The sequence below is a fragment of the Oncorhynchus tshawytscha genome, linkage group LG29 (genome assembly GCF_018296145.1).
Source record: "Oncorhynchus tshawytscha isolate Ot180627B linkage group LG29, Otsh_v2.0, whole genome shotgun sequence".
NCBI classification, from domain to species: domain Eukaryota; kingdom Metazoa; phylum Chordata; class Actinopteri; order Salmoniformes; family Salmonidae; genus Oncorhynchus; species Oncorhynchus tshawytscha.
This window is the reverse complement of record NC_056457.1, coordinates 16,904,980-16,920,769: the sequence shown is the minus strand read 5'-3', so window position 1 is coordinate 16,920,769 and position 15,790 is coordinate 16,904,980. Positions and strand designations below refer to the sequence as shown.

At 45.9% G+C, this 15,790-nt stretch overlaps 1 protein-coding gene across 1 annotated transcript in view; it reads left to right on the top strand.

The window, feature by feature from the left end:
• The window catches only part of reck (reversion-inducing-cysteine-rich protein with kazal motifs), a 64,395-nt gene that overhangs the window by 41,360 nt on the left and 7,245 nt on the right, over positions 1-15,790 (top strand). The window contains exons 12-17 of the mRNA XM_024392772.2: positions 730-866; positions 1,122-1,262; positions 2,699-2,887; positions 4,640-4,762; positions 4,926-5,097; positions 13,425-13,620. Of these exons, the coding sequence (XP_024248540.1) occupies positions 730-866; positions 1,122-1,262; positions 2,699-2,887; positions 4,640-4,762; positions 4,926-5,097; positions 13,425-13,620 (958 nt within the window). The remainder of the gene's footprint in view (positions 1-729; positions 867-1,121; positions 1,263-2,698; positions 2,888-4,639; positions 4,763-4,925; positions 5,098-13,424; positions 13,621-15,790) is intronic.

The following is a 15,790-nucleotide window of genomic DNA, read 5'->3' as shown; positions in this document are numbered from 1 at the left end:
TCTTAACTCAGTGTGGGTAAGAAAAGCTGAGACCGCAATAAAGGACTAGAAAGGAAATTACACCCCAGGATGGCAAATCAACAGAGCAGACAGACGGTTGGGAATGTAACATATGGGCCAGTGGCAAGCCTGAGAGCAGCCCAAGTCACTTCAAACACAAGTCCAGCACTTTAATGTCTGCACCTAAGCTTTCCCGGCACTAGGAGGATGCTGTGCGATGTATGCAGGGAATAGGAATCTGTCTTGTGTTTCGTCTGACCTCACTTTCAATAATAGCCTTCTGCTGTATCTGTCAAGCCAGACGATGCTACAGTATGTCTCTGTTTGTATGTGACCTGGCTAAACTCTACACTGGGTTAAAGTTCAGCATCTTTAAACGGTTTGAAACTGTTTTTAGATATGTGTTGCACTGAATGAAAAATCTTTCACAGTCAAATACGAACTGGAAAAGAGTTTCAAGTTACATTGCATACGTTGCCTTAAATGCTGCGTAGCCTTCGATCATTTCGAAACACCTTGCAGCGTTGCAATTAGGTTTGTAAAATTCAGCGAACTTTCAATAAATCCTGTTTGGATGATTCCGGATGTCCTGTTTATTCCCTACTAATTCCAGGAAAACCAGGGAATTTATTGAACATTCCCGGAATTATGCAACCCTTCTTGCAATAGTGAATGTTCCTCACCCTGTCCTTCACTGGCCTGTTTCCCCTGCTGTTGACAACCCTTCAGGTCAGACTGTGTAGACATCCTGACACAGTGTGGTGACCACAAACGCTTCCACGAGGGACAGACAGCCGAGCGCATCTGTGAGATCCTGTCCCCCATAGACGACCCTGAACGCTGCATCCCCCTGGAGAGATACCTCAGTGAGTGTGTGTGTGTGTGTGTGTGTGTGTGTGTGTGTGTGTGTGTGTGTGTGTGTGTCTTTGAACAACTAGCACTGTTACCTTACCATTACCAATTGAAAGGACTTACCGATTTATATGATTCATATTCACACAATGAAAAAGTATTTTCATAATTACACATACATGCAAGGAGTCCAGTTATTACAAGGATAAATGATTCATCTCAGAGTTCTCTAAAGCTTCAAATGAAATGGCTCATTCGTCCCCACACAGCTCCTAGCTCCCTGGGTAACATCATTGAGGAGGTCATCCACCCCTGTAACCCCAACCCCTGTCTCAGCAACCACCTGTGTGAGGTGAACAGGAAGGGCTGTCAGCCAGGACAGGACTGCCTGCCCTACTTTTGTGTGCCTGGTACAGTATAACGACATATCATACCGCCACGTAACCCGTATCCACTGTACATAGAGACACACTGTTTTGAGCTTGTTCTACTAAGTAGTATTTAACGGTATATCGTAACGTCTGTACTTTTTCCAGACTACAAACACAATTTGGTAGTAGAATTTTGTTACCTTCGGTTCTTCTATCAAATCTGTCTCACCAACTAAATGTATTGAACTTATTAGAAAAGTAATTCATTTGCCCAAATGTATTATAAAACAAACAGAATGCATCAGTGATTCGCATTCCCTGCAGCTTTCTGACCCAGATATCGATTCATAATGAACCGTTTTTGGATTGCGTAAACAACAACAGTAATTGTGTGATGGCGGGGATGCAGGGCTGTGTTCCAAACAAAACAACTGCAAGTGTGCTTGCTCTAGTTCCTCAATGGCACAGCTAGGAGAGATAAAAAAAAACACCTTATAGTTCAAGACTCTTCTTTGAGTCATAAAGTGCATTGAAATGATTTAGGAACTGTGCACACTTTGAGACTCCAGTTAGTCCTCTCACTCAAACCCTTGTCATTTTATTTGCCTTATGTTGAACCTACCCCACATTTTCCAGGAATACTGTTATCATGTTACTGAATGTATCCAGTGTATTTTGAGATTTTGTTCTCAACAAATTCAGCAAAAAGTACAGTAAATGTCAAATGCACATAAAATCAACAGTGTAATGTTTGGTTTCAGTCTTGTGTCAGGTGAACTGTTATGTCCTCAACTTTGGTCTAATCATTTCCCCATAATCTCCAAACTGTTCCCTTTCAATTGCTACCATGCTTATGCATTTAATATATCTTCTGTAAGAAACATTTCAATGTAGCCCTATACATCTAGGCCAATTGCTACCATGCTTATGCATTTAATATATCTTCTGTAAGAAACATTTCAATGTAGCCCTATACATCTAGGACAATTGCTACCATGGTTATGCATTTAATATATCTTCTGTAAGAAACATTTCAATGTAGCCCTATACATCTAGGACAATTGCTACCATGGTTATGCACATGCTTTTCATATTTATTCTGTAAGCCAATTCCCACGAGGGTAAAGAGTTAAGTTAAGCATTGTTGTGGACTTTTTTTTCTATTAAAAAGTGTGATTTTGAGTGACCCCCCCCCAAAAAAAAAAGGGACAAACCACAGTCCTTCTTCCTGCTTTCTTTTTCAGTGCCATTGTTTTGTTATCGAGTATAATGATACTTAACCTGGTATCATGACATCACTGCTGCTAGGAGAAGGCAATGTGTCATAGCATACCATACCGTCTTGTGCCCCTAGGAGGCACCAATGTCCACTGTAAATACATGTGTATGTGTGTAGACGTGTACAGTTAGTCTGACTGTACTGTGTTCTGGGTGTGTGTGTGTTTGTGTGTACATACGTGCGTGCGTGTGTGCAGGCTGTAAACTGGGCGAAGCCTCAGAGTTCCTGGTCCACCTGGAAGCCCGTATCCAGGTGCCCATGCGTAATGGGCAGGCGGGTTGCTTCGAGGTGTGTACCTGTGGCCAGAGTGGAAGGCTGGAGAACTGTGCTGAGATGCCCTGCATAGACACCTCCAAGACTTGCATTGTTGGGGGACAAAGAAAAAGTAAGCTGCCGCTTACTTGTTCTAAATGGCTCGAATTCATGTGACACTTTTCAGTAGATCTTACTATTTTAAAAGCACAGAACACTTTACATTGTGTGAGGGTAGTTTTATTTGCCCCATTCACCACCAATGTGTAGCATCCATCTGGTTTTCAGCTATAAAGGAACAATTTAGACATGCCGACATTGGGCACATTTGTTGTTATACGTCTGAAGCTGACAACTGACTGTTGGACCACAATTGTGTTCAGTAGGCACAAAACGGGAAAACTTGGAAGCACAATACCTGAACTCAAAAAAAAAAGTAACCCTTATTTTTATATTCCGTGTCAAAACATTTTGCTACCCATGCCCTGATGAACACGACCCAGGAGTTGACTTGGGACTGGAGAGAGCTCTCTGTGGAGGAGTTCTTGGTGCTGTTGTGCCTGGTTGTGAAAGTAAAATGCTTCCTGTAGTGTAAACATCACTGCCACTCTTCTTCTTCCCCTAGCAGCATGGCAACACTATATTTAAAAAAAAAAACCTAAAAATAAGGCACCCAACCAACCGCATGTTGGTATTTCCTTCCCGCGGTCTCCCTCTGGCCCGCCCTATATGTCAATACTGTGACTTGAAAGGAGCCTGCTGCCAGTCTCCTCTCTCTCTCTCTCTCTCTGTCTCTCTCTCTGTCTCTCTCTGTCTCTCTTCATCTCTCTCACACACACACACACACACACACACACACACACACACACACACACACACACACACACTCTTCTGTGAACAGCAGGGAAGAATTCAGCATAGAGTAACCACATCCCCCTCTAGGCTACACATGGCCTTAGTCACTCTGTGATGCTGCCCCCTAGTGGCCTAGTGGCTAATCATATCCCTATAGAGAAACAACACTTTGAACAACAGGATTGTCTTTCATATCTAGGTTTTATATTAGCATTTTTTCCCCCTTCCCCCCTTTGTTTAATGTACCAGCTTTGAATCTACATTTGTTTGAACCCAAATCAGTTTATTGCTTTTGCTTTTATGTTTGTTTTCACTCCGGTTCAAAAGGGGGGTCAGACGTTTCAGCCTTATTTGACACAGATGTGGTTTGCCTGAGAGTGAGAGTGGTGGGGCTTCGGAGTTCTTATATCCAGCATTAGGAGAGGAACATGAAGTAATCCTATAGGGAAGCCTTAGTTTAGTTAAAGATCATTTTTTTGTGTTTCAGATCCTAAAGAAATAAAGTTAAGGTATACCAGGACAGCCCAAACCCGAGGGTTGCTTTAACTTCCACAGACTGTCTTGTGGCCTGTGTGGTCTAGCAGTTAGAGCCGCAGAACCTGGAACACACATACTGTACCAGAGTCGGCATGGTTTCAAATCCCAACCACGCCCTACTGAATCGCAATCTTCCCTGCTATCTCTCCATTGTCCTATTTGTTCAATAAAAAAACAATAACAAATACCTAAGAAGTGGGACTGCCCCACGGACACAGCAGAAGAGTTTCTTGTAGAAGTCAAGTCTCATATCAGCTCCCAGGTCTAATACTGTTGTGACGTGGTGAGGCTGGACCCAGGTGCAGAGAAGAGACCAGACGAGGAATCAGTGCTTAAGGATAAAGGTGGAACCATGACAACTGTAGGTGCCATGACCCAGACCCTATCAGCTGCTGGAGGACTCAAAGTGTCAGATAACAGTTACATTTGCAGCCCAATAACCACTGAAATCAAACAAGGTCTCACAGGGTGACGATGTGTCCTTGTCCTACAGACCATGGGACGTCCTTCAGGGTAGACTGCCACCCCTGTTCCTGCTTCGCTGGAGAGACCATCTGCTCCACCCGCCAGTGCCTCAGCGCCGACAGCTCAGACGAGGACCGCCGCCGCTTCACTGGTGTGTGTGTGAGAGAGAAACAAAGAACAGTGTGTGTGTGTTGATGGTCTTGCTATAATGTTTATTTTTTCCTGATCCTGAAAGCATTTTCCCTAATCTCTCTCCCCCTTCCCCCCTCTCTCTCTCTCTCTCTTTCTCTCTCCCTCTCTCCTCCTCTCCGTAGGGCTCCCATGTGGCTGCCCTGACCGCTTCGTGCCAGTGTGTGCCCGTAATGGCCGCACCTACCCCAGTGCCTGTGTGGCCCGCTGCATGGGCTTCAAAGACAACCAGTTTGTGTTTGGCCACTGCCGCAGCAGCAACCCCTGTTCCCCCAACCCCTGCCAGAAGAACCAGAGGTGAGATACTCCATCACTCCTTCTTTCCTTCAATCGTTTGTTTATTGGAATAATGACTGATTCAACACAATTGGATTGGTGAGTGCAGAGGTTCCACTATGTGCATACCATGTCCGATCAATGAGTACTTCAAGGAAGGAAGGTAGGGAGGATGCATTTTCAAAGCATTCCATACAGCCTTAGTGGATAAGACTGGACACCTCTACTCTAGAGGACGCTATATCTCTCCTAACAGAGGCCTTGAGCCCTGATCCTCTTCCATCTCAGTCAACTAGCAATGTTCCCTCAAAAAAATGTAGACGTTGAGCAAATTTCAGGTCTGCTGAGCGCAAACTTGAATGTTGTGAAAATTCTGGGCAACTTCCAGCACACGTTTCCTGTGAACAATGAGGCTGTACCCGCTTTAAATTACAGTTTTAACAGTGGTCAAGTAGGCTACTGTGGCTATTTGATCATAATGTACACCTGCCAGAGTGGCCTCCCATTAAAAAACATGGAGACAATGTATCCCATAACATTTTAACATGGAAATAGCTGTTCTATCATTCAGCCTACAGTAGCAGCCAATGTGTGGTTTTCATGTAGGCCTAGATTCCATTCAGGGCTCGGCATTAACCTGTTTATCCACTTATCCTACAGACAAGGAGGCGACTGAACATTTTGTTGTGTTTTTTGATGCAATAAATCACTTTACAAAATCAAATGCATTATTATTCCCATACCATTATTACAGAGAATCAGACAAATTATGCTACCCTCTGCCTATTAGCTACTTAGCTTATTCAAGCCTGTCTGAAAAAAATCACTACCTGACTTGCTTTTCAAAGATGTTTAGAAATGCACACATTTCGTGTGCTTGTAGGAAGCAATCCCTTCCCTATTGCTGACTAGAAATGATCTATAACTGGGCTAATAACTTAGTAACTACTGCACCAAAGGATATGAACAAAATATGCACACATGGCTACATGCAGCTCTCGCTTTGATCTCAAAACAAGTGCATCTACTCATGACTGCGCATGCTGTAAACCCAGTCCAGTTCAAAGTGAATGGCACAGATCCATATATGGCAATGGTCTATTTGCATATCGGCCTACTGTAGCTCTGATTGTTTATGACGCGCCGGTCTGTGTAGAGTACTGGCTGAGTCGTATGTGTCAATGCAATAGATTTCTACTCTGATGCATTCTGCCTACAACATAATCTCTTGCATAATTTGTTTTGTTTCAGTATGTTGCATTGAAAGTGGCTAATATGGAGTTGATTCAATCACAATTTCCACATTAAAGGGAAATGTTGACAGTGTTAATAACAGGGAAATCTCTAGAACAGTGGTCACCAACCATTTCTGAGTCAAGATCACTTTCTGAGTCAAAATGCAAGTCGAGATCTACCACCCTGATTTCTTTTAACATGACTTAAAAAACGTAAGCCTATGCAACATTAACCAATTAAAAACAGCCATGTAGCAATGAGGTTTGTGCAGTAAGCTATAGGCCCAATACATTATCACTGCATATTGGCTTTGCTTGAATTGTTGTTCGGGATAGTTTTTTAAATTATATAAAAACATTTGAGGTAAGCTATATGATCACACTGGTAATAGATCCATTGTTGATTTACTTGTGAGGCACAGCTGAGTGACCATACATTTAAATCATTTTTATTTGTGTTTTACCTGCATCTGATGGTCAGTCTCAGCGGAGGGAGAGAGCAGCAGACTGAGGGTCCATCTCTCAACATCCCTCCGCTCTCTCATTCCTCCACTGACCAAAAAAGGGATACCGTCTTTCAGCTGACGGCAAAACTCGAGGTGTACAGCCTCATGCACAAATTCATGTTGAACAGAGAAAGTGAAATATTCCTCGATATTAAAAAAGACCAAAGCCACTAAAAATAACAACAGCGCAAGCCCATAGATACACTTTCCTACTCATTCATTACTGCTGCAGTACTTGTTGTAGCGCTGAGTGGAAGTAGGAAGAACGCACATTTTATAGCTTATAAAAGTGTTGAATACAAAATGTTGACAGTGCTGAGTGAGAACTTAAACATGAACTCACTCATAAAAACAGCAGCTCTTTGCTGTGTTTGTTGACAGTCTCTCTCTACTCATGGTTTTAAACATTTTGAAATCCAACAGTATCAACTTCGCTGTAGATTTATTTTATGCCTGCAGAAATGGTAATCTGAGCCATCCGATTGGCCAGCGGTAGACCTATAGTGCACTTGATTTGCTCTCTGGGCCCGCCGGGAAGGAAGAGTTTGCTGCTGAATCCGGTGCACCTACAGCCAACAGCCCAAGACAAATAAAAAAGTTATTCATTAGTTTTTTTCCATAAATGTTTGGCGATTGACTAGGAATGCCTTAGAGGTCGGCTGGTTGGTTACCACTGCTATAGAAAGTTGAGTGCAATCTTGTGCTTCTCTCTGTGGGCTAATATTTGTTCTGCGTGGCAGTCCCAGGAAGCTGCGCTGCAGTCTCAGGGCTGCTGCAGGCAGGCGCGCAACTTAGAGGGAACATTGTCCACGAGTGTTATTTCCTCTCTTGATAGATCCTATTTTCCTGCACCCTTCTCCTCTCTTCCGCTTTTTCTTGAAATCCCCCTCTCAAACTGCCTCGTATCCAGTGGTTGTTTATTCAGGTGTGGCCAGGCTGTGTGTCCCCCTGTGGTTGCCGGCGGTAACTGTGTCATAAGGCGCGCCTGTATGGGGTGTGTTGTAACCCTCCCCTCCGGAATGGCCTTGAGCTCCCAGAGCCCTGAGGGTCACTCCCTCTTCCCCATACAGCATCATCCATCTAACATCACTGCCTCTTCCTCAAAGAGCATCATCTATCTAACATCACTCCCTCTTCTCCAGACAGCATAGTCCATCTAACATCGCTCCCTCATCCCCAGACAGCATAGTCCATCTAACATCACTACCTCTTCCCCAGACAGCATAGTCCATCTAACATCGCTCCCTCTTCTCCAGACAGCATAGTCCATCTAACATCGCTCCCTCTTCCCCAGACAGCATCGTCCATCTAACATCGCTCCCTCTTCTCCAGACAGCATCGTCCATCTAACATCGCTCCCTCTTCTCCAGACAGCATCGTCCATCTAACATCGCTCCCTCTTCTCCAGACAGCATAGTCCATCTAACATCGCTCCCTCTTCTCCAGACAGCATCGTCCATCTAACATCGCTCCCTCTTCTCCAGACAGCATAGTCCATCTAACATCGCTCCCTCTTCTCCAGACAGCATAGTCCATCTAACATCGCTCCCTCTTCCCCAGACAGCATCGTCCATCTAACATCGCTCCCTCTTCCCCAGACAGCATCGTCCATCTAACATCGCTCCCTCTTCCCCAGACAGCATCGTCCCTCTAACATCGCTCCCTCTTCACCAGACAACATCATCCATCTAACATCGCTCCCTCTTCCCCAGACAGCATAGTCCATCTAACATCGCTCCCTCTTCTCCAGACAGCATAGTCCATCTAACATCGCTCCCTCTTCTCCAGACAGCATAGTCCATCTAACATCGCTCCCTCTTCTCCAGACAGCATAGTCCATCTAACATCGCTCCCTCTTCTCCAGACAGCATAGTCCATCTAACATCGCTCCCTCTTCTCCAGACAGCATAGTCCATCTAACATCGCTCCCTCTTCTCCAGACAGCATAGTCCATCTAACATCGCTCCCTCTTCTCCAGACAGCATAGTCCATCTAACATCGCTCCCTCTTCTCCAGACAGCATAGTCCATCTAACATCGCTCCCTTTCTCCAGACAGCATAGTCCATCTAACATCGCTCCCTCTTCTCCAGACAGCATAGTCCATCTAACATCGCTCCCTCTTCCCCAGACAACATCGTCCATCTAACATCGCTCCCTCTTCTCCAGACAGCATAGTCCATCTAACATCGCTCCCTCTTCTCCAGACAGCATAGTCCATCTAACATCGCTCCCTCTTCTCCAGACAGCATAGTCCATCTAACATCAGACAGCATAGTCCATCTAACATCGCTCCCTCTTCTCCAGACAGCATAGTCCATCTAACATCGCTCCCTCTTCTCCAGACAGCATAGTCCATCTAACATCGCTCCTCTTCCCCAGACAGCATCGTCCCTCTAACATCGCTCCCTCTTCCCCAGACAACATCATCCATCTAACATCACTCCTCTTCCCCAGACAGCATCATCCATCTAACATCGCTCCCTCTTCCAGCAGACAACATCATCCATCTAACATCGCTCCCTCTTCCCCAGACAGCATCGTCCCTCTAACATCGCTCCCTCATCCCCAGACAGCATCGTCCCTCTAACATCGCTCCCTCTTCCCCAGACAGCATCGTCCCTCTAACATCGCTCCCTCATCCCCAGACAGCATCGTCCATCTAACATCGCTCCCTCATCCCCAGACAGCATCTTCCCTCTAACATCGAGACAGCATCGTCCATCTAACATCACTCCCTCTTCTCCAGACAGCATAGTCCATCTAACATCGCTCCCTCTTCCCCAGACAGCATCGTCCATCTAACATCACTGCCTCTTCCTCAAAGAGCATCATCTATCTAACATCACTCCCTCTTCTCCAGACAGCATAGTCCATCTAACATCGCTCCCTCATCCCCAGACAGCATAGTCCATCTAACATCGCTCCCTCTTCCCCAGACAGCATCGGCCATCTAACATCGCTCCCTCTTCCCCAGACAGCATCGTCCATCTAACATCGCTCCCTCTTCCCCAGACAGCATCGGCCATCTAACATCGCTCCCTCTTCTCCAGACAGCATCGTCCATCTAACATCGCTCCCTCTCCCCAGACAGCATCGTCCATCTAACATCACTACCTCTTCCCCAGACAGAATCATCCATCTAACATCACTACCTCTTCTCCAGACAGCATCATCCATCTATCATCGCTCCTTCTTCCCCAGACAACATCATCCATCTATCATCGCTCCCTCTTCCCCAGACAGCATAGTCCATCTAACATCGCTCCCTCTTCTCCAGACAGCATAGTCCATCTAACATCGCTCCCTCTTCTCCAGACAGCATAGTCCATCTAACATCGCTCCCTCTTCTCCAGACAGCATAGTCCATCTAACATCGCTCCCTCTTCTCCAGACAGCATAGTCCATCTAACATCGCTCCCTCTTCTCCAGACAGCATAGTCCATCTAACATCGCTCCCTCTTCTCCAGACAGCATAGTCCATCTAACATCGCTCCCTCTTCTCCAGACAGCATAGTCCATCTAACATCGCTCCCTCTTCCCCAGACAACATCGTCCATCTAACATCGCTCCCTCTTCTCCAGACAGCATAGTCCATCTAACATCGCTCCCTCTTCTCCAGACAGCATAGTCCATCTAACATCGCTCCCTCTTCTCCAGACAGCATAGTCCATCTAACATCGCTCCCTCTTCCCCAGACAGCATAGTCCATCTAACATCGCTCCCTCTTCTCCAGACAGCATAGTCCATCTAACATCGCTCCCTCTTCTCCAGACAACATCATCCATCTAACATCGCTCCCTCTTCCCCAGACAACATCATCCATCTAACATCGCTCCCTCTTCCCCAGACAACATCATCCATCTAACATCACTCACTCTTCCCCAGACAGCATCGTCCATCTAACATCGCTCCCTCTTCCAGCAGACAACATCATCCATCTAACATCGCTCCCTCTTCCCCAGACAGCATCGTCCCTCTAACATCGCTCCCTCATCCCCAGACAGCATCGTCCCTCTAACATCGCTCCCTCTTCCCCAGACAGCATCGTCCCTCTAACATCGCTCCCTCATCCCCAGACAGCATCGTCCATCTAACATCGCTCCCTCATCCCCAGACAGCATCGTCCCTCTAACATCGCTCCCTCTTCCCCAGACAACATCATCCATCTAACATCGCTCCCTCTTCCCCAGACAGCATCGTCCCTCTAACATCGCTCCCTCTTCCCCATACAGCATCATCCATCTAACATCACTGCCTCTTCCTCAAAGAGCATCATCTATCTAACATCACTCCCTCTTCTCCAGACAGCATAGTCCATCTAACATCGCTCCCTCATCCCCAGACAGCATAGTCCATCTAACATCACTGCCTCTTCCTCAAAGAGCATCATCTATCTAACATCACTCCCTCTTCTCCAGACAGCATCGGCCATCGAACATCGCTCCCTCATCCCCAGACAGCATCGGCCATCTAACATCGCTCCCTCTTCTCCAGACAGCATCGTCCATCTAACATCGCTCCCTCTTCTCCAGACAGCATAGTCCATCTAACATCGCTCCCTCTTCTCCAGACAGCATAGTCCATCTAACATCGCTCCCTCTTCTCCAGACAGCATAGTCCATCTAACATCGCTCCCTCTTCTCCAGACAGCATAGTCCATCTAACATCGCTCCCTCTTCTCCAGACAGCATAGTCCATCTAACATCGCTCCCTCTTCTCCAGACAGCATAGTCCATCTAACATCGCTCCCTCTTCTCCAGACACCATAGTCCATCTAACATCGCTCCCTCTTCTCCAGACAGCATAGTCCATCTAACATCGCTCCCTCTTCTCCAGACAGCATCGTCCATCTAACATCACTCACTCTTCCCCAGACAGCATCGTCCCTCTAACATCGCTCCCTCATCCCCAGACAGCATCGTCCATCTAACATCACTACCTCTTCCCCAGACAGAATCATCCATCTAACATCACTACCTCTTCTCCAGACAGCATCATCCATCTATCATCGCTCCTTCTTCCTCAGACAACATCATCCATCTATCATCGCTCCCTCTTCCCCAGACAACATCGTCCATCTATCATCGCTCCCTCTTCCCCAGACAACATCGTCCATCTATCATCGCTCCCTCTTCCCCAGACAACATCGTCCATCTATCATCGCTCCTTCTTCCCCAGACAACATCATCCATCTATCATCGCTCCCTCTTCCCCAGACAACATCATCCATTTAACATCGCTCCCTCTTCCCCAGACAGCATCATCCATCTATCATCGCTCCCTCTTCCCCAGACAGCATCGTCCATCTAACATTGCTTCCTCTTTCCCTGGATTGCACATTATTAGGACCATAGAGATCCTATTAAATGACTATTATTATTATTCTAATTCCTAATTCTATGGTTAGGACACACTCCTTAACCACACATGGCTCCATGTTAACTCCTATTACTACGAACATCAGAGCTGGTCTGTCACACCCTGATCTGTTTCACCTGTCTTTGTGCTTGTCTCCACCTCCTCCAAGTGTCACCAATCTTCCCCATTATCCCCAGTGTATTTTTACCTGTGTTCTCTGTTTGTCTGTTGCCAGTTCCTTTTTTTCCCGTGAAACCTACCAGCGTTTTCCCCCTTGCTCTTGTTCCTGTTTTCTAGTTTTTCCTGGTTTTGACCATTCTACCTGCCCTGACCCTGGGCCTGCCTGCCGTTCTGGACATTTTGCACCCTATCAGGATTACTGACCTCTGGCTGCCCTTGACCTGTCGTTTTGCCTGCCCCTGTACTAGTAATAAACTTTTGTTACTTCGACACTCTCTGCATCTGGGTCTTACCCGAAACGTGATACGGACGCATTTTACCCCCCTTTCCCCTCCACACAGTAAAGAAGAATGTGTTTTGGCATCCTTCCTTATGTAAAGCACTGCAAACTCATTCTATAATGTCTCCCCTTGGCCATCTGTTCAAAGGCACAGAGAGTTGGTGGGATCTCTCAAACATTTGTTATTTTTCCGTAAACAAGGTGATAAAAATCTAGCTGCGGCCTGCAGACCACCTGATTGGTGCTGAGGTACGGATGCAGGGATGGTTACCTTGGAGATAGGGGGGCTGTGGTGGAGAAAGAGAGAGAGGGTCCCTCCTTTTTTACCTAAACTTTTGCTTGTTTTGAATAGTTCAACTCTACTGTGTACAAAAGGGCAGGGCTCATTAGGTTTCATAGATTTTCACGCTCTGTTTCCCATCGAAAATCAGCATTAATGTACTGATATAAATACGTCAACATATTTACTACATTCCCCTAAAGATAGGTACCATTATGATTATAATATGGTTTATGTTTTAAATAAAGGAGTAAATGGGGTAATTCACATGGTAAAAAAGCACTGATGTCTGCTGTGAGAATAACACACCATTAAGGTACACTACTTCACAATAATAATTAGGAACATCAGTGCTCAACTCAAACCAAAGGACCTACACTACTTGAAAAGAATAGTTGTGTACACTGACGAAAGCGATAGCTGTAACGCGTCCATCTTTTGGACTTCCACTGCTTAAAATAATCACTAAATGAACCCCCTTTCCCCCCCTCCTTCCGCTGGTCCTCAGATGCATTCCCAGCCGTAGAGTGTGCCTTACAGACATGGTTGACTACCACTGTCCCCAGTATGATTGTGTTGGTCGTCCCTCCGGCTGTGGCAAGATTCACATGGACCTGGCCTGCGACACAGACAACGTGGAGCACCCCAACCTCTGTCAGCTCCTCCAGATGGACAAGACCCTGGCCTATATGGGCCACTGTCAGGTAACAGCTAGACCAGGAGTATTTAAATATGTACCCTCCAAGGTCAAATCAAATCAAACGTTATTGGTCACGTACACGTGGTTATCAGATGTTATTGCGGGTGTAGCGAAATGTTTGTGCTTCTAGTTCCAACAGTGCAGCAATATCTAACATGTAATCTAACAATTCCACAACAGCTACCTAATACACACAAATCTAAGTGAAGGAATGGAATAAGAATATATACTGTACATATAAATATATGGATGAGCAATGACAGCAGCAAGATGCAATATATGGTATAAAATACAACATATAAATATGAGATGAGTGATGCAAGATATGTGAACATTATTAAAGTGGCATTATAAACGGAACTAATGATCCATTGATTAGAGTGGCCAATTATTTCAAGTCTCTATGTAGGCAGCAGCCTCTCTGTGCTAGTGATGGCTGTTTAACAGTCTGATGGCCTTGAGATAGAAGCTGTTTTCCAGTCTCTCTGTCCCAGCTTTGATGCACCTGTACTGACCTCGCCTTCTGGATGGTAGCAGGGTGAACAGGCAGTGGCTCGGGTGGTTGTTGTCCTTGATGATCTTTTTGGTCTTCCTGTGACATCGGGTGGTGTAGGTGTCCTGGAGGGCAGGTAGTTTGCCCCTGGTGATGCGTTGGGCAGAACGCACCAGCCGGACTACTGCTGGTTTTCTGTTCTACCTGATAATGAATTGCACCCACCTATTGTTCCAGGTCAAAATGGGTCCCTGATTATAGGGGAAGAGTGGAACTGGAACTGTCTTCAAGGTCCAGATTTGAATATGAGGGAGCTAGAACCTGTCCTGCAAGGGCCATTGTCGGGTAACAGTTTGAAAGTTAGCCAAAGCAACTTGTTGAAGTAGAACATTTGAAAGTAATTCACTGTCTCAATCAATTTGTCTGCTCTCCAAGTTTCCATAGCATCTGCACCAACCTTTTCTGAGTCAAAATGCATGCCGAGATCTACCGCTCTAATTTTTTTTTATTAACATGACTTAAAAAAATGGAAGCTTATCGGAACTCGAGTCACACCGCATTATTTCAGCCTCATGCACAAAGTCATGTTGTTACTCTTATGAACAGAGAAATTGAAATATTCCTTGATATTAAAAAATACTCAAGCCGCTAAAAATAACAACAACGCAAGCCTATAGATACATTTTCCTACTCATTCATTACTGCTGCAGTGCTTGTTGTAGCGCTGAGTGGAAGTAGGAAGAATGCACATTTTATGGGTTATAATGGTGTTGAAAACAAAATGTTGACAGTGCTGAGTAAGAAATTAAACATGAACTTGTAACGGCTTTCCTCCTGCGAAGGAGAGGCGGACCAAAACGCAGCGTGGTTGAAGTTCATGTTTTTTAATTAAAAAACTAAACATGAACATAATACAAAACAATAAACGTGGAAAAACCGAAACAGTCCTAACTGGTGCAAAACACAGAGACAGGAACAATCACCCACAAGATACCTAAAGAATATGGCTGCCTAAATATGGTTTCCAATCAGAGACAACGATAAACACCTGCCTCTGATTGAGAACCACTCCAGGCAACCATAGACTTACCTAGAATACGCAACTGAACACAACCCCATAGACTAGAAAACCCCTAGACAAAACAAGACACATAAATCACCCATGTCATACCCTGGCCTAACCAACATAATAAAGAAAAACACAGAATACTAAGGCCAGGGCGTGACAGTATCCCCCCCCCCAAAGGTGTGGACTCCCGGCCGCACACCTAAACCATTAGGGGAAGGTCTGGGTGGGTGTCTGTCCACGGTGGCGGCTCTGGCGCGGGACGTGGGCCCACTCCAACACAGTCTTAGTCCGCTTACTTAGCGTCCCTTGAGTGGCGACCCTCACCGCCGACCTTGGCCAAGTAACCTTAACAAAGGGCCCCACTGGACTGAGGGGCAGCTCCGGACTGAGGGACAGCTCGGGACTGAGGTAGCTCGGGACTGAGGTAGCTCGGGACTGAGGGGTAGCTGAAGACTGAGAGGTAGCTCAGGACTGATAGGTAGCTCAGGACTGAGAGGTAGCCCAAGACTAAGAGATAGCTCAGGCAGGTTGACGGCTCTGGCGGATCCTGGCTGAATGGTGTCTCTGGCGGATCCTGGCTGAATGGCGGCTCTGGCGGACCCTGGCTGAATG